This window comes from Gigantopelta aegis, chromosome 10, assembly GCF_016097555.1.
Source record: "Gigantopelta aegis isolate Gae_Host chromosome 10, Gae_host_genome, whole genome shotgun sequence".
NCBI lineage: Eukaryota > Metazoa > Mollusca > Gastropoda > Neomphalida > Peltospiridae > Gigantopelta > Gigantopelta aegis.
The window spans coordinates 65,804,697-65,824,680 of NC_054708.1; the positions used below are offsets into that span (position 1 = coordinate 65,804,697).

General features: G+C 34.8%; 1 protein-coding gene across 3 annotated transcripts in view; it reads right to left on the reverse strand.

Moving 5' to 3' along the window:
- Nucleotides 1-19,984, reverse strand: part of LOC121384109 (ecotropic viral integration site 5 ortholog-like) — a 98,540-nt gene that overhangs the window by 35,060 nt on the left and 43,496 nt on the right. For all 3 annotated transcript variants that reach the window (XM_041514343.1, XM_041514345.1, XM_041514344.1), the window contains exons 9-12: nt 17,583-17,726; nt 16,290-16,379; nt 15,289-15,386; nt 777-837 (exon numbers count right to left, since the gene is read on the reverse strand). In XM_041514343.1, the coding sequence (XP_041370277.1) occupies nt 777-837; nt 15,289-15,386; nt 16,290-16,379; nt 17,583-17,726 (393 nt within the window). The remainder of the gene's footprint in view (nt 1-776; nt 838-15,288; nt 15,387-16,289; nt 16,380-17,582; nt 17,727-19,984) is intronic.

A 19,984-nucleotide genomic window follows, 5' to 3' on the forward strand; every position in this document is an offset into this window, starting at 1 on the left:
CACCTTTAAATTTCCCATACATGTGTAACATTAGACAGCGTACATGTGTAAAATATGGTAAATACAAACAGATGCATTTGCTTATATATAATATGTTCACAACATTTTGGTAGAATATTCCTTTGGCTCTGTATACTTTTTTCTGGGTTCTATATAAGGAATTATTATTATTTCATAACTATACAATCAGTACAAACTAAACAAGGCATAACAAATACTGCAATATAATTTGGCAATGAAAATGACTAAGAAATGAAGTCAAGGAAAGAGTTCGACTCATACCCCTCTATGTCAAAGGCTCTAAAGATTAACCCTAACCCTATATCTAAAAAATACCCCTAACCATTGAAAGGGGGGTATAGGTCAAACTCATGCCGAAATCGATAGATGTCGTAATTTATATTTTCGGCAACAGTGACCTTGACTTTTCACACAGAGGCTAAGCGCAAACTTGTCCAAGATATTATGATCCTATTCCTGTATGTGAAGTTTCATGAAAATCGGATAAGAAATGAAATCGTCAGATGTCACAATTTTTATTTTCAGTAACAGTGACCTTGATCTTTGACACAAAAAAGTGAAATGCAAACTTGGTCAAAATATCATGATCCTATTCCTATGTGTCATAATGTGAAGTTTTATGAAAACTGGATGAGAAATAAACTTGCTAGAGTAGTGATATCATGCACCACATATTTGACATATGTACACGGTGCTACAACTCACCGTGAGGGGATAACAAGAAGTGAAAATATATGCACTAAAGTTTTACATACCCTTAATTCTATTTGTTCTTCATTTTCTTTGCTTTTTAAAGCTGTATATTCTTTTTCTAGTCTGAAACAAAAAGCTAAATTAGTATAACCAAACCTATACAAATAAATTTAATATTACGCAGCAACTACTGATTTCACAACATTAACACTGAAACACAAACATATACATATACATGTAATATGTAATAGATTATGCAGATATTTCACAGCATATGTACATAAGAATAAGAAACAAGCATTCTGAGAGTACTGCTAAAGCAATACAGCTCAATATCTCAAGTAATAGTGAAAAAACCCACTTGGAAAACTATAGAAAGAAAGGAAATGTTTTATTTAACGTTGCACACAACACATTTTATTGACAGATATAAGGCGTCAGAACTATGGTTAAGGACCACACAGATATTGAGAGAGGAAACCCACTGTCGCCACTTCATGGGCTACTCTTTTCGATTAGCAGCAAGGGATCTTTTATATGCACCATCCCACAGACAGGATAGTACATACCACAGCCTTTGTTACACCAGTTGTAGTGCACTGGCTGGAACAAGAAATAGCCCAATGGGGGCCACCGACGGGGATCAATCCTAAACTGACCGTGCGTCAAATGAGCGCTTTACCACCTCCCGCCCCCAGGAAACTATAGGGACAGACAGACAGAAAACAGACATGCAGACAGAGAGACAAACAGACAGACAGAAGAAGGTTGGACCCTTAGGGGACTATAATAAAATTCAATCAAGTTAAAAGTAGATTAGTTTCTAGGACTGTTTGTACAAGGTTCAACAAATCCATTTGCCCTCGGTCCTGGCTTGTGAATTTTTGGTGCTGGCCCGTTGAAATAAATAATCAATTGTATTACTATAATACATAGTGCAATAACCAAAAATGCTTTTGTGAGGGCTTAGCTAGTGACTTTCTCAAATACTGAACACTGGCATATTACTCCTCTAGTGGCAATAGCCGAAATACATGCACGTGTATTGAAGGAAGGACATGTTTTATTTAACGATGCACTCAACACATTTTATTTACGGTTATATGGCATGTGTACTGAATCAAATGTATCAGACTTTTAAAAACAAACACTTGAGTCACTATCACCTTTATTTATACACACCAATATAGTGTGCACATGTATGTTACCTGTAGAACAGGTGCTTTTATTAGTGACTCTTCAGTAAGTGAAATGCTGACAAAACTACAGGTAGCAGTACAGGTATTCATATTTACATTGTGAGCGTTACAAAGGCAACCCCCCTTATCAACGGTACTTACTCATCAAATTCTACAAAATCCATTTGTCATGACAGGAGTGTTACACATCTTGTATATAGTCTCCCACCCTCTGTGCAAAGGCTAGGCCAGGCGAATTTCAACTCGGCTCAGCACATGTGTAAAATCCACACAAAAATGTTTGTGACGCAGTCACTCGTAACACTATTCCCAACAGTTCAGGCTAGGAACGTCCCATGCATGATGAGGCTGTCTGTCCCCAGGTGTCCAGCTACCTGGTACTGACCAGCCATGGTAAACTGTTTATACTGTTCAGCAGATGGCCTGGGACCGACAGAAAGGTGACACTATACCGGGGCTGCTGTGGCCATGTGTCAAAGCAAATAACTACTGTAGTCTAATTATTCTGGTTGGGTATATATTGTGTCTTTTGTAACTATTCAGCAGAGTTGACAGTTTGAGAAAATTCCATTCAGCTCGTAGTCCAGCAGTGGGGGAAAAAAAGAAAGGTGACACTATACCCAGGCTACTCTGGTCTGGTGTCAGAGTAAATAACCAGTTTTGTTGTCCAGGTAGACAGTATCTTGCTTCCCAGGTAACAGTTTGTGGAAATCAACACTTAGCCGGTAGTTCAGAAAACAAAATTAAAGATGACGCTATCTAGGCTACTGTGTGCCAGGTGTCCAAGTAAATAACCAGTCTCGTTATCCAGGTATATTGCATCGTCTGTAGTCACTCAGCCAAGGTAAGAGTTTGAGGAAAACAACATTTAGCCAGTAGTCCAGAAATCAGCAGTGAAAGAAAGGTAACACTATGCAGGCTACTGTAGCCAGGTGTCCAAGAAGTAAATAACCAGTGTACCAATAGTTATTGTATCTTCAGTAACTATTTGGTCCAGGTAACGACTTTTTAAGAAAACACCATCTATCCAGTTGTCCAGGAACAGAGAAAGGTGACACTATGCAAGCCAGGTGTCCAAGAAGTAAATAACCAGTGTACAATAACTGTATCTTCAGTAACTATTTAATCCAGGTAACAAGTTTTTAAAACACATTTATCCGGCTGTCCAAGAAGAGAGAAAGGTGACACTGTACCTGGGCTACTGTGGTCGGGTGTCGGAGCAAGTAATGAATCTGGTCGGATTTCATCTGATAATAATATCCACGCCAGCTGACACCGAGTTGTGACAGGTTGGCAGGCTGTGGGTAGTTTAATCCCACTGTAAGCAAATGTTTATGAGCCTGTAGTACGTCTGACTGGGGTAAATAATTAATTAATAAAAGGGTCAAACTTTGGGTTGCATTAACTGTTGAGAGAGCCTTTAATCCTCTACTGTTACAGAAGCGTGTCGGTGCGCAACCCTTTCAGTTTGCTGTGTCAGTGGGCAGCGATTACAAAGGGACACAACACCACCAACCGTACACAGACATTCCTGTGTTCTGCCCAGGTTACAGGGTGGGATTCAAGTCATCGATACTCAAACCTATACGTCTACGTTTACATTTCTTTCTCTTGAGATCATGATGGTATCAAGTCCCTACACCTAGTTTTATACAGACGCTGATCCCGATTACAGATATCAGCTATCAGTTGATATGTCAACAAACTGGACAAAAGACAAGTTGAAATACAGTCAAAATGGCATTACAATGAAACCTCTTAAAACCAGACCCTCTGTAAAACAGAATTCCCTGAAATCCACGTTTTTCAGTCCCTTTTTAATAATAATTAGTACAGAACTTAACCTCTCTAAACTGAATACCTCTTAAAAGCAGACATTTTATTTGGTTGCGAAGGTGTCCGGTTTAGAGGGATTTCACTGTATATATACTCAACAAAATTAATTTTGGGTCAGTGAATATTTTTGGCATTTTTCTGAATATATATAACGTTAAAATGAAATATAGATTCTTTATTTCTAAGTTGCCAATATTATGACATGTTCTTAAACTTAATGATTTAAAAAATAAATTTGAGCGAACAATGACAAGTATGATTACAAATCCCAGTCAAATGCACAGTTTGGTAGTATTCATAATGAATGAATGTATGTTTAAACGACACCCCAGCACAAAAATAGACATCGGTGTGCAAGATCTTTGTCTGTCTCAGATTTTACTGAAACAATACTTAGAAGTGATCTGTGATCAAAACATGCTAAAATAATATAAAACTATCAAAGAATTACCAACAAGTCTAATGTATATGGGCAATTCCATGACGAAGTGGACAAAGACTCAAAATTTAAATATAAATTATTTTAATGAATGAATGTGTTTTGTGATAAACAATATGTTGAAGTTCATGGATAAAAAAACAAATTGTTATTAAGGTTGTTGCCAAAACGCAAGTAACCGAAATAGCTATTTTTTCCTCTCTATCATTTATTTCTTGTTTTTAATATACGACACTTGATATTTTCCTACACTAATACATACTACAGGTAATGAAACCATAATTTTTTCACAATAGTGACATGAAACATGACACGGATACATCAAAAATTGTAACGCGAGTAACCGAAAAATATGTGACACGAGTTACCAACATTTTATTTTAATAAAACAATACCAGTGTATGAATAATTATGCCAACATACTTCTCACTAATACCAAGTTAGTTTTTGCTGCCACTTACTGTCTAATAAGCCTAAATATATATGTGCAATTCCAGGGTTACTCGCTTTACATTTTTACCATACTAATTCTTTTGATTTGCTCAGCTACCGTAATAATTATATGTTCAACACTTATTTTTTTTATCACATTTTATTAGTTAAATAATAATGCATATTATAAAATAAAAAACAGAAGGAAATGTGATGATTAGTTTTCACTGTGAATGTGTAAACATCAGTTACTCGCGTTACAAAAAAAGGACATGACAAAAAATGAACACGCTTAAAGTCCAAATTATCCTCATACTGTAACAGCCATGATAAGAGTGAATATATTGGTGTATAGCTATGGTGTTTAGGTATCTTTATATGATAAGAGTTTAGAAATTGTACAATTAATAAAAAAATTGTTATCATGGACATTTCAAATTTTCTACTTTTTAGAGTGTTGTTTTAATTCAAATTTCAATTTTCTAAAAATTGACGTTAATTCCTGAAAATGGTTAATTTATTCATTGTTTAACTTGTTGTAAGTTTAATTTGTTGGTAATATTTACTCAGTTGACTTGTGTGGCTTTCTGATGTTTCTTTCAATAAAAGCTTGACATTTAAAAACTGTTATTTTTCTTTAAAATATTTTTTTTTAGCCATTACCAAATAGCGGACAAATTGTAATGCGAGTAACCGTAACACGAGTAACCAACTATTTTGATAACCAAAAATGTATTAATTGTACAATTTCAAAACTCTTATCATATAAAAGATACCTAAACACCATAGCTATATACCAATATATCCACTTTTATCATAACTGTTACAGTATGAGGAGACTTTGGATTTTAAATGTGTTAATTTTTTGTCATGTCCTTTTTTTGTAACGCGAGTAACCAATGTTTACACATTCACAGTAGGAAAACTAATCATCATATTTCCTTTTTCTTTTTTTAATAATATACATTGATTATTTAACTAATAAAATGTAAGAAAGAAAATAAGTGTTGAATGTATAATTATTAATCCTGAGCAAATCAAAAGAATTAGTATGGTAAAAATGTAACGCGAGTAACCGTGGAATTGCCCATATAGACTTTTGCATATCACAAACATATACCTACATGTAGATGAACCTGCTACAGCAACCACCTGTGTATAATGGGTACGCCATAATTTATTTTTAATCTCGAAAAAATATCTACTTGCTAATAAAATGTCACATTTTATAAGATGCTTTTACACATAGAAATGACTGTATCAAGATATCATGTAGGTCGCTAATGTTTGTTACTGGAAAAATTTAAAGGTATATATGTATAAAGTTATTCAATGATTTAATTCAACTGATTTTTAAAAACATATTTAACAGGTTCCTTTCTGTTTCACAGGTCATGATGGCATTAATATATATGTCAAAAATAAATAAAATGTAAAAAATACATGAAAGTAGATTGAACATAACATTTTTTTTTTCTTTCTTTATTGTTGCTTGTTTTAATTTGTTTCCACGTTATCTTTATGGGTATGCTGTAGACATTTCAAAAATAGATATAATCTTATTTGTAAAGTATTAAATTTAGGGTCACATGCATCCCTGACATTTAACACAATTTTGTTTTAACTTTTGAAGAAAAAAAAAGTGCTGAAGACGCATCTCTTCAAATCGACTACATAAAGTTGAGACAAGCCATAAAACTGTCTCTGTCTACACACAATTAATAAATATATACATGTGTGTGTGTGTACACAAATCCTTCATGCTCCAGTTGTTCTATTCAATCTGTACAGTTTCTTGAAGTGACAAAAGTCACAAATTATTCGGTGCTTAGAGTAACACAGGTCACTGAACACCTGACTTGTTTATCTACACACTTTGTAAAAAAAAATGAAGAATAAAAAAACTCTGGCCTCAACAGTGCAAATGTTAAGTCACTGCACTTAAGGCTGAAAAGAGCCAAGGGCCATATTTTTAAAGCTAAAAAATGTATGTATTTTAGCACTACAAAATTGTAAAACAATCACAAGCTATAGGATTAGCTCCAATTAGTGATGTTTTAATGATCGATTTAGATCATTAAAATTGAAAATTGATAGGTAGGTCTCAGCCGATGTGATGATTGTTTATAAATATCCATAATCGATTGTCACAGAAAATGTTAACTGTAATTTCCTCCTGTTTAGATGATGGCAACCCCTGCAATTGCCCGTGGCAATTGCCCGTGCCAATCAGCAATGCTGTGGAATTTTTTCATTCTCTGCAGCATTTATTTTGCCGTAATCTATATTGGATTTTCTTTTACAAGATGGATTTTTTTCTTTATTGTTAAAAATAAAATATACTTTGTGAACCGAAAACAGATTAAAAGTAAATATTAAAACAGTAACAGCACCATTATTATTAAGTATCTAAATATCGGCACATAAGCATGATCGAAAACACATGTAAATTATCAGGAACGAGTTCCAACTAGGTCATTGAACTCTGTTGACTGTTCATAACATGTGCATTGTAGGGACCACTGGATGGCATGGGGGTGACAGCTTATATATTGTTGAACCGTGGCTATGGTGCAGTATGGATGTCTTATTTTCAGTCAAATGTTAAAATATACACTCCTACTAGTCACTTGAAGTGTTATGGTTGACCTGATGATGAGATATTTGTAGAGATACATAAATAAAGAGAGATCGTTCCGACAGTTGAATCAAATTTTGTCTGATCTTTTATATTGACAAAATGTACTACCCTTTTCTGGTGCGGAGTGACCTACCCTCCCCCCTCAAAAAACCCCAAACCAATACTGATTTACTTGGGTTTGAAAGGAGGGCATTCGGTCTTGGTAACTGATTTCCCAATACAAATTATGCCATTATTAAATAAAATTATTTTAATTGTATATCACATTAAATATATTCTGACACTTTGATGTAATATAATTAAATAATAAATATTGAACTGGCACATCACTGCTGACTGACTACACTGTATATATAAAGTATCATCCACTTACAACCCCATTGTTCTTGACTGTACTCGTGTCATTCGTGTGTTAACTGTTATGTCACTTTCAGTCAATGAATAATGCCACTGGTATAAATGAATCCTACAGCATATTGGCAAATGAAACAAACAAATAACAAACTCATCATTCATATTTACTTACAATGCAGAGTTGAAAACATGTTAACAGTAAAAATGCTGTGGAAAATGCTGTAGACATTATTTTCCTCGCATTTTTTTTGCATTTTCTTAATTTTAGGAGTTGGATGGTATTGGAGTAAATATTATTGGGGTTGATGTTTGTTCTGAAGAAAATATATTAGATAGTTATTAAAGTTAAATCAGCAATTTGTAGTGTCTATTCCAGTGAACATGGCAATATGTGAATGATCCTTATAATTCAAATCCTTCTTATGTTCTTATAATTTTTACCGATTGTGTAATTAAAAGTTGATCAGTATATTGTTGCAAACCGATTATAACCAATGATCGATGTTGAAATTCCAGCCAATTCCCAACACTACCCTTTAGCTCCAACCCAAACTAAGTGCATAATATCTACATGTATAAAGGAGAGGTTACTGACTTCTCTTACTAGAGCTGATACGGCGTTCACTCAATGCGCGGTCGGTCGGAGATCGATCCCCGTCACTGAGCTATTTTTCGTTCCAGCCAGTGCACCACGACTGGTATATCAACGGCCGTGGTATGTACTACCCTGTCTGTGGGATGGTGCAGATAAAAGATCCTTTGCTGCTAATCGGAAAGAGTAGCCCATGAAGTGGCGACAGCGGGTTTCCTCTCTCAACATCTGTGTGGTCTTTAACCATATGTCCGACACCATATAACCGTAAATAAAATGTGTTGAGTGTGTCGTTAAATAAACATGTCTTTCTTTCTTTCTTACTAACCACTAACTATTAACCTCTTTCCCTGATAGAACAGGATCTAGTTCTGTCAGTAAAGCACTCATCCAAGACACTTGAATCAAATCCCTTTGGCAATCCTATTGTGTGCTCCCCCCTCCCCCTCCCCCCCCCACACACACACACATACAAAAATCATGCTGCCCTGTATGTCGGAAAGTGCATATATGCATATAAATAAAAAAAGATCCATTGCTGCTAATGGAAAAATTGTAGCAATTTTCCTCTCAAGACTACCAAATGTTTAACATCCATGAGCTGATGATTAATTATTTAATGTGCTCTAGTGGTTTCGTTAAACAAAACAAACTCTAATTCTACAGAAAAGCAAATTATTTCTAAGGCTGGCCTTAGACACCGGTAACCCTCCCTCCACTTGATTATCATTCACATGAAGTAACAGACAAATGCAGTGTTCCAGACAGGGCTGACCAGTATTTCAGGCTGTCAGAGAGCGTGACCCCAGGCCATGACTGCTCATTTGAGTTACCTGGCTTCAGGTTACACGCTGTCTCGCACTCCACTGTAAAGTGACCATGTGCAATAAACACAGGCCAGGGAGTCCTTGAGGACAGATAACGAAAGTTAATAAAACTTACTAAGAAGATTAGCAAGTGTTAAAGGGACTGACCCACGTTTGCTGCCATTGTAAGATGCCTCCAACTAGTAAGGCCTCTTTAAAGTTAAAGGGTGTTTTGTTTACCGACACCACTAGAGCACACTGATTTATTAATCATCAGCTACTGGATGCATCATTCAAAATGACACTAAAACACAGCTTATAAAAATGCAGAATATATGGCAGAACAGAGTCATGGACAAACAAATGGACATATTTATGGATGGATGGACGTACCCTGTATGAATGGATGAATAGATGTACAAACAGAATGGAAGAAAAATACATGCTTATATTTTAATAACACAAATCTGTTACAAAAATCTTCCACATTAACTTTTTACAAGTTTAGCAAGGTGCCAGTACAAAAATAATAATAAAAAATAATTTAAAAAATTAAAATGTGGCTGTATACATGTACATGTACAATGTAACATGCTGGTGTTTTAAAATTTCTCATGCTAGATACACATCTCAAAGGTCTTATAATAATATACTTGTATGATCTGCCCTGTCTGCAGGCAGTGTCATGAGTTGAAATTAGCATAATGTCCGATACCCACCAGCCACCGATTAAACAACGAGCTGGTGTGTCATTAAACATTCATTTCCTGTGTAATAAACTATCTCGTCCCTCCCACAGCTTGAGCTATAAAATAGGTCATATATCCCAGGTGTGCTGACCTCCCAGTCCACCAGGTAAACACTTGGCATTTCACATTTCTCACAAATTTAAGTAAACACATATGTCAGCAAATTAACACTACAGGTACAAATCTACAATTCAGATTGTTGTATTCTAAAAGGCAGATGAACATATGATATGTAGCATTGATTACCATTGTGCACATAATGAAAAACAGCTTTAAAAAATAGGTTTTGATAACTGAGAATTACCATTTTAATTAATATTAATCGTACAGCAAATGTTTTATCAATGTAGCCATGTGCAATGATGAAAATTAGAAAATTGCAACATGTCCACAAGCTACTTATAATGCTCTGGTATTTTATGCTCGGATGTAAATGCAGATGAATATTCAGGCCATTATTCATTTATTTTGAATAATTTAATTTACATGTATGTGTCAGAATGCACTATTCCTACAAAGTTCAAACAGAAAGACCAAGTGACCGAGAGTGATACGAACGAGAGTGATACGCAATGCCAGGCACAGAAAGCCAATTAGTGGTGAACACACAAAGCCTCAAATAACATAGCCTAACAGTGAAAAGTACCTGACTAGCAGTCAAACAAGAAGTCACCAAGCTATTTACCAAGGTACGTATATGTGGACAAGAGAAAGCACTAACAGTGACACAAACCACGCAATCATTGCCATTTCACTTTCCTGACCTACCCAACTGTTTATTCTGTTTTATGTTTTCACATTTTTACATTTTTGACCAGTTCAATATTTTTTCAATCAAACGTCTTGATTCAGCAGTCACTCATAATAAGGAAACATTTGAAATATTTTCTCAATGAAAAGAAATATTACCCCTTAGCCTAACATATATACTAGGATTTTGTTATTTGGATGATTTGGTACTTATTACCCAATAACCAATAATCTTGTGGCAAACTGAAAAATTACATCGTATCATTGTGCCTTTACTTTAAAGAGATTTTGCACTATTTCCAAAGTTAAATGTGCTGTGTTATTTTTATTTTTTATTTTTTATTTTTTTAAAGAAATTACCGAACTTTGGTTTTTAAGAATTATGTTAAACTTTTAACTTCTATAATAACATTTATATGAAAACAAGTTTTAAAAAGGGCTTGTAAAAAGAACAGCATAATAAAACTCAGTACCATTATTACCAAGTTCATGCCTTTGTTAAAATTAGTTTCATTTCTCATAACAAAGTTCATGATAGATTAAACATTACTTTAATTAGGACATAAACCTTATAACAAGCATTTTGAGCGTACTGCTAAAGCAATGTATGTACATGTATGTTCCCTAAAGAGCCCAACAAATGTCTATATCTCCTAAGTTCACAGGCCATAACTGCAATAAAATATGGGATGTTGCTTTGAAAGTCAAACTTGATCTGTAACAGTACTGATAAAGCTATACACAAAATTTCAGATCAATATCTGGATGCACTGTGGATAAAAACATCTGAAAAACTACATGTGGGACAGATACATGGACAGGCAGACAGACAGATGTACAGATGGACAGGCAGATGGACAGACAGTAGGGGACTAATAAAACGTACTGCCATCTGTGTGGACTACTCAGCAACAGGTCATGGAAAGGACATTAATTCACACAAAAAAGTACAAACAATTCTCACATATTTGTTTTTTAAAAAAGAAAAAAAAAGAAAAGAAAAACCTAAGTGGAGGCAAATTGTTAAACTGTGTTAAGTGGAACAATTACTGTCTATAAAATGTAACAAAATGCTATAACATCAGGATGCAACAAACTGGACAGAACAACTAATTGTAATAATGTGTCTGTGCATGTGGTGAAACCCCAGCCTATCAGGATGTAAAAACCAGCAGACCATATATAATTATATCTAATTAATGAATTAAACTCACAATAGTGGGATGCAACCAGACTTCGAATAGTGTGTAATTTACCAACCTTTTAATTTGTATGAGTTAAATGTCTAAACTTTATGTTGGATTTAGTTCCTTCTCTGAAAGACCAGAGTACCTTCTCTAAAAGACCAGAGTTCCTTCTCTAAAAAAATAGAGTTCCTTTCTAAAAGACCAGAGTTCCTTCTCTAAAAAAATAGAGTTCCTTCTCTAAAAAATAGAGTTCCTTCTCTAAAAGACCAGAGTTCCTTCTCTAAAAGACCAGTTCATTGAAGGAGAGTCATCTTCAACTCATCTTGATTTAGCTCATAATGAGACATATCAAAGAGTAATAACAAGAGTTAAAAGGTCAAGTTTGTTTTGTTTAACGACACCATTAGAGCAAGCATATGGTAATTATGACGTCTTGAGAAAAAACCATTGGCAGGATCTTTTATATGCACTTTCCCACGGACAGGAAAGCACATACCATGGCTTTTGATATGCCAGTCATGTGAACTGGTTGGAACAGAAATAAAACCAATGGGTCCACCAAAGAGATTCGATCTTATGACCCAAGCAGTTTAGGTTAATAACAAAGATCTAGCAAGAATATGCAGTGTACATTGTACCTCAGAAAACCAGAATTAAGACAGTTATCTAGTATCATGGTGCCACTAATTGCTCCAAATATATGTCTGGCAATTCATAATTAAGCAATTAAAGATCAGCTGGCAGCTTTGATATTTTAGTAACTATTGTACACATATGCCTTGGGAGTTATTTGGAGCTCTACTGTTGTGAATTTAGTTCAGACATGCTGAGTTAGGGTTTGCATTTGATGTTTAATTAAATTATGAATGTGGATAAAGGCCCTTCACAAATATGTTCCTTCACAAACATGTCTCATATGTTGCTTCAAAGATTGACAACAAAACAATGAATTTAATTGACTGTCTTTCTATTTTTGGAATTTTTGTTTTTGTTTAAACTTTTAATTATTTAACAAATTAAAGTGTTAGCAAAGTAATATTGGCTTTGCATGGTATATATATATATATATATATATTAACAGCCATGAAAAAAGTTTGTTTTGTTTAACGACACCACTAGAGCACATTGATTTGTTAATCATTGGCTACTGGATGTCAAACATTTGGTAATTTTGACATATAGTTTTTGAGGAAGGTAGGAAATGTTTTATTTAACGACACACTCAACATATTTTATTTGTGGTTATATGGCATCAGACATATGGTTATGGACCACACCGATACTGAGATAGGAAACCTGATGTCACCACTTCATGGGCTACTCTTTTCGATTAGCAGCAAGGGATGTTTTGTATGCACCATCCCACAGACAGTATAGCACATAACACAGCCTTTGATATACCAGTCATGGTGCACTGGCTAGAAAGAGAAATAGCCCAATGGGCCCACCAACAGGGATCGATCCTAGTCTGACCTCGCATCAAGCGAGTACTTTACCACTGGGCTACATCCCAACCTATATATAGTCTTAGAGATACCATATTTGACCGGAAATAAGCCCAGGGGGCCAAGACAACTCATTGTAAGCTTAGCATGGGGTGGGCTTATTCCCAGACAAGGGGCCAGTTTTGTTAAAAAAAAAACCCAGAAAAACCTAATTAAAATAAATAATAATTAAATGAACTAGGAAGAAAACGAAAAACGTCCAGTAGCACATCTATTAATTAGTGTTCCATTTGTTATTATTAAATAATAATTGTTTATTAATTAAATTGTTTTTTTTTACTAGTATCTAATTATCAGAAACACACCTTCTATGTTACAATTACTTACCAGTGCTGTTTATTTACATTCAAAATTTAATGCTGAGAAGACTTAAAACAACAAACTCAATAGTGTATATACACGTTTCTGACAGGCAGCCAGCTTACACTACAAAGAATTGTCAATCTAGGCCATTGTTCTTAGCCAATCAGAATAAGGTATTTGCCTAATTAGCATTAACTGCAGACCCAGTGTGGTAGTAAAAATAGACATTGGTTTTAGTTCAGACTTGGGTTTGGGTACTTCAAAGAAATACTGCAGGCATGAAATTGAAAACAATGTTATACACTGTTACTGTTAGACTACTAAATCTCACTGGTGGTAAAATATTGTGTTACATTTGTGTTTAATTATCTGCAGGAGGTATGACCTTTTAAATGAACTTTGAGCAAACTTGCAGTTTTGTGTTATTTATAAGGTGACGAAGTTGGGGGTGGGCTTATTTACGAATGAGGGCCTAATTTCTTAAATGCTATCAAAACGGAGGGGGGCTTATTCAAAGACATGGGCTAATTTCCGGTCAAATACGGTAACCCGCTATATTTTTCCATTAGTAGCAAGGGATCTGTTATATGCACCACCCCACAGACAGGATACCACATACCACAACCTTTGATATACCAGTCGTGGTGCACTGGCTGGAATGAAAAAATAGCCCAATAGGCCCACGAACGGGAATCGATCCTAGACTAACCGTGCATCAAGCAAGCGTTTAGTCAGCCATTAGAAAGTTGCATTCATATGTTAAAAACGAGATGCTCAGAGAATGAAAGAGATGAAATTGAAGTCTGATGAAGTCTTCAATTTCATATCACAATCGCCATGTAAGTCAGAAAACCCGAAAAGTCCTCTTTATTATATGCATACATGTAGTTGCATTGTATTAATCTTCCTTAAGCCTAACTTTATAATAAAGTAATGTTAAAAGCAAACCAAAAAAAGGTTTTGCCAAGTTGCACATGTAGTTAAACATTAGATGACGTTACATGTTTTCATTTCCAATAAAGACTGTTTCAATTTTATAAAAAATTATTGAAAATCCTGTATTAAAATTAATTTTTTGATCAAAAGGAGAAACGACCCAAGAATAGTGACATAATTCATGAGAATTTCCCCTGACTGCAGCTGTGTAATGATGCACTAAGAAACGATGACAAAAGATGTTACATAATCAATAATGATGTCACCCTTGTTTCTGTATAAAGGTTGGAACGTTTAGAGTTGGTATTTTCTAAAGATAAGATGCGATGCCGATGTGAAAGCAAAAGTAGGAATAACACTTTTCACTTGTTATTGGGAATACAAAGTATACAATAAAACAGATTTAAACCACATATCTTATGGTTAATAATATAATAAAGTTAACCTTTAATACAGCCCAATTCGTCCTATATGACATTTGTCACGGTCTAACCAATGACTGTGGGACGTAGCCCAGTGGTAAAGTGCTTGCCTGATACTCTGTCAGTCTAGGATCGATCCCCATTGCTGGGCCCGTTGGGCTATTTCTCGTTCCAGCCAGTGCAGTATATCAAAGGCCGTGGTATGTGCTATCCTGTCTGTGGGATGGTGCATATAAAATATCTCTTGCTACTAATGACAAAATGTAGCAGGTTCCCTTTCTAAGACTATATGTTAGAATTACCAAAGGTTTGACATCCAACAGACGATGATTTATACATCTGTGCTCTAGTGGTGTCGTTAAACAAAACAAACTTTAACTTAACCCACAACTGTAAGATACCCCAGATGTAAGAGCCACTTACTTTTTCATCTTCTTGGAGCTGTACCGAACTTGGTAGGCGGTTTGCAACAGACCATCAACATCACTTTCATACTTAGAACGTAAATCTTTTTGAAAGAACTGAAAACAAGATTTTATTCTCAAGTATTTCAAAGAATTAAATTGCCAATTATAACAAAAGAAATTACCACTGGTTAATATCTGGTTTGCACCCAACAAAAACAAACAACATTTAAAGCAAATAAAACTAAAAGACGAATTCTGTTTTATTCCCAGTGAAAAAACTTTATTTAAAGTACATTTCATAGCATTTACTAATCAACTAATGTAATAACTAAGGTCGACGACCGACTTTTAGCATATATTTAACTACCAACATTGAAATGAAGGGGAAATAACTGCTAATAACATCTGCTGAAATCCATAAAAGCTAGTTACCAAAATATTCTTCTTCACTTGACATAAATGATTTTAATCTTTACACAAATTCCATTTCATTCATGTTAATTTAATTTTGTATAATTAAGGTTCAAGTATGCTGTCCTGCATTTACGTCTTAACTATTTGGGTTGTCTGTTCTGAACAAAGGTAATTTATATAACTAGTTATTAGCGGTAAGGAAATCAGTGTACCATCTTACATCTTCTTAATGACCTGTGTTTTCTATATTAGGCGGTACTAGGATGTAACCCAAGCACCTACAAGCCTCAACTGTGGTTAGAGCAATTAAAAGGATATCTAATAAGGTTTGGCTGCTCTAGTAACAATTATACAGGTCATAAAACATAAAATGTCCGTTTCTTACATAGGTTTCAGTGTTCATCTTTACAGATATTGGTTAATTAGTATTAATTTTTGTTGACATCTTTGTGACTAATTAAAAATGACTAGATTAAGACCATATACTGTCCAGTGCCATGTTACAAAATGTTCAAATGATACCATTCTTGCGGTCATACCAGACAAAAATTTAATACAATCCAAGGGAGGTAATAAAACAATCTGAGGGAAAGGAACAATTACCTTCAGCATTCCTTCCATATCTTGAGATAAAAGATATTCTTGACTAGACTGTAAAATTGCTATTCCAACTCGAAATATCATCTCCATTCCCTGCAAAATATACAAATATTTTTTAATAAAAATTGAACATCATTACACACCCAAGACTGGCACAGAACTGTAAAACATTATGACTTTGTCTAAATCAGAAAAGGAGTTCTGGCTGGAAAGAAATGGAAAAAGATTTTTGTTTAACACCATCTCCACACACTATGGCTATCGAGTGTTTAAAATCCTATCTATTACCATATAGGCTAGGGGGCAGGACATAGTCCAGTGGTAAAGTGGTCTAGGATCGATCTCCGTTGGTGAGCCCATTGGGTTATTTCTCGTTCCAGCCAGTGCACCATGACTGGTATATAAAAGGCATGGTGGCATGGTGCATATAAAAGACCCCTTGCTACTAATGCAAAAAATACAGTGGGTTTCTTCTCACAGACTACATGCCAAAATTACTAAATAATTGACATCCAATAACCGATGTTTATAAAATCAATGTGCTCCAGGGTGTAGTTAAACAAAACAAAGTTTAACTTTCCATATAGACTATCCCAGTGAATAGGAGAAATGGTTTTATACACAAGGCAGCAAATACAACAGCCAATGATATATTTGTTATGAGGTACTGGCTGAGACTGGGCTAAACCCAACAGGTCCACTAAGGGGATCAAGGATCAGTTGTACGACCACCCATCACACCTCAGAATTACTAGAATAACTAAGATTCTGCAGATATATCTCAAAAACAAATTATTCATCATTTAAAAAAAAAAAAAGTTCCAGCAATATATAACTTAGATTCTGCAGATATATCTCAAAAACAAATTATTCATCATTTTCAATACATGGTTCCAGTAATATAATTAAATGGACATGTGTTGTAGATCTCCAGTATTTTAAGCACCCATTAACATATTATTATGAATATGTAACCATGCCTGGTGATTATAAAAATTGTAGAGTCTAGACTCGAGACTCAAATAGAGTCTGAGACACTAATGTCATGACAATGCCATACAAACTGCATACATGTGACATCCTTTGAGATTGAGTCTGGACTCTAAAATTTTATAAGCATGGGCCCTGACCTCTAACTAATTGGCATTCCCCCCTCCCTATTCAAATAAACTGGTTCAAACATAAAAATATAAAAAAAAAAAAAAAAATGGACCAGTGTATTGGAATAGGGGGAAAATGTTATTTGTTAGATGTCAGGTTAAGCTAAAAAGAAATTTCTACCTTTAACAAACTCACCTCTGATATAAATAAATCCATGATTCTGCATGCGAGAGACAGGTTAAATGAAGTCACGTAGAGGGTGAGGAACCACGAAGATGCGTACATCGAGGTGTGGAAGTACTGGGTCTGGAAATGTTGATGAAGATCTGGCAGTAGTTCCTAAAACAATACTTCACCGTGTTAACATCACATATTAATGTACAGAATGGTAATCAGTTTTGATATGCTAATAGATCTTTAGATCTGAAAATATGGCAGTTAATTTGGTAACATTACTGGATCACTGGATTTGAAATACCAGAAATAACAGGACAGGAAAAGTTTAAAGGGACTGTATCTTCTGTTTACAGCCATTGTGAGATATTTCCTACTAACACAGCCTGTTTGATGACTAAAATTACATATTAAATTAAGGATTGACCGCAATTATTTTTTGGTTCATGCAAGTATGAACCGAAAAAACGATGTGCACACTGTATGACTCCTGTAGTATTGTTTGTGTAAACTTCATTGATACTTATGTCGCGTAAGAATGCAAATGTTCATTCACTATTATTTGAATCAGGTGATTTTTGTAAATGACGTAATTTTGATAAGCGATGCCATTTCATCTAGCTTCTGTGCATTTTTACGGACCATTTCGTTATATTGGAAGGAATTGTCCTATTTGTGTTTAGTTTATATTTTATGAAAGTGAATGAAGGGAACATGTATGACATTTATGCTGTCTGTGGAACCGTTTAATTTTTGCCAACAGCTGTAAAACATCGCTTACATGTAAGTTACAGGCGTGAAGTTTCCTACATGATTTCTTTGGCCACCGAAAGTCTCATTTCATGATTAGCGAAGGGTTTTTTGTTTTGTTTTAAATCAATGCGTATAGATTTACATGTCTACTCTGTTATAGCATTTTCCATTAATTTATCGTTTACATTTTTTTATTGATTTTGTAGCTTTCACGTGTGTTTTTTTCAAAATATCTAAATATGCTTGCCTGAATAATCCAGCTTTGTTGCACAAAAGTAGTGCGAGTCGGGGGTAGTAGGCGTGGCTTAAATGTTTTCAGTTCATCGAGATATGAACGAAAAAAATGTAAGCGCCTCTGGACCAATCAGATTGCCATAGAGTGTATAGACACAAAGAAAATTTAATTATTACATTTTACATTTGTACACCAGTGTCTGTATATCCAGTGTGTTGTGTGGTCGTGTGGTAATGTTTGTGGCAGTCATTGTTCATTTTCTTTGTAGTATATAATTTTTGGTATGTACAATATTACTGGAAGGTAGAATCAAGTTAGGATCATTACAAACATTAGGAAGAAGAAGAAAATGTTTTACTTAACAACGCACTCAACACATTTTATTTACGATTATATGGCGTCAGACATATAGTTAACAACCACACAGATATTGCGAGAGGAAACCCGCTGTCGCCACTTCATGAACTACTCTTTTCGATTAGCAGCAAGGGATCTTTTATATGCATCATCACACAGACAGGATAGTACATACCACGGCCTTTGTTAAACCAGTCGTGGAGCACTGGCTGGAACGAGATGTAGCCCAATAGGGCCACTGATGGGGATCAATCCTAAACTGACCACGCATCAAGCAAGCGCTCTACCACTGGACTACATCCCGCCCCCTACAAACATTAGGAAGACCACAGATACCTTGTTTATATTAATACAGACACTGATATTCCAAACATTAGGAAGACCACAGATACCTTGTTTATATTAATACAGACACTGATATTCCAAACATTAGGAAGACCACAGATACCTTGTTTATATTAATACAGACACTGATATTCCAAACATTAGGAAGACCACAGATACCTTGTTTATATTAATACAGACACTGATATTCCAAACATTAGGAAGACCACAGATACCTTGTTTATATTAATACAGACACTGATATTCCAAACATTAGGAAGACCACAGATACCTTGTTTATATTAATACAGACACTGATATTCCAAACATTAGGAAGACCACAGATACCTTGTTTATATTAATACAGACACTGATATTCCAAACATTAGGAAGACCACAGATACCTTGTTTATATTAATACAGACACTGATATTCCAAACATTAGGAAGACCACAGATACCTTGTTTATATTAATACAGACACTGATATTCCAAACATTAGGAAGACCACAGATACCTTGTTTATATTAATACAGACACTGATATTCCAAACATTAGGAAGACCACAGATACCTTGTTTATATTAATACAGACACTGATATTCCAAACATTAGGAAGACCACAGATACCTTGTTTATATTAATACAGACACTGATATTCCAAACATTAGGAAGACCACAGATACCTTGTTTATATTAATACAGACACTGATATTCCAAACATTAGGAAGACCACAGATACCTTGTTTATATTAA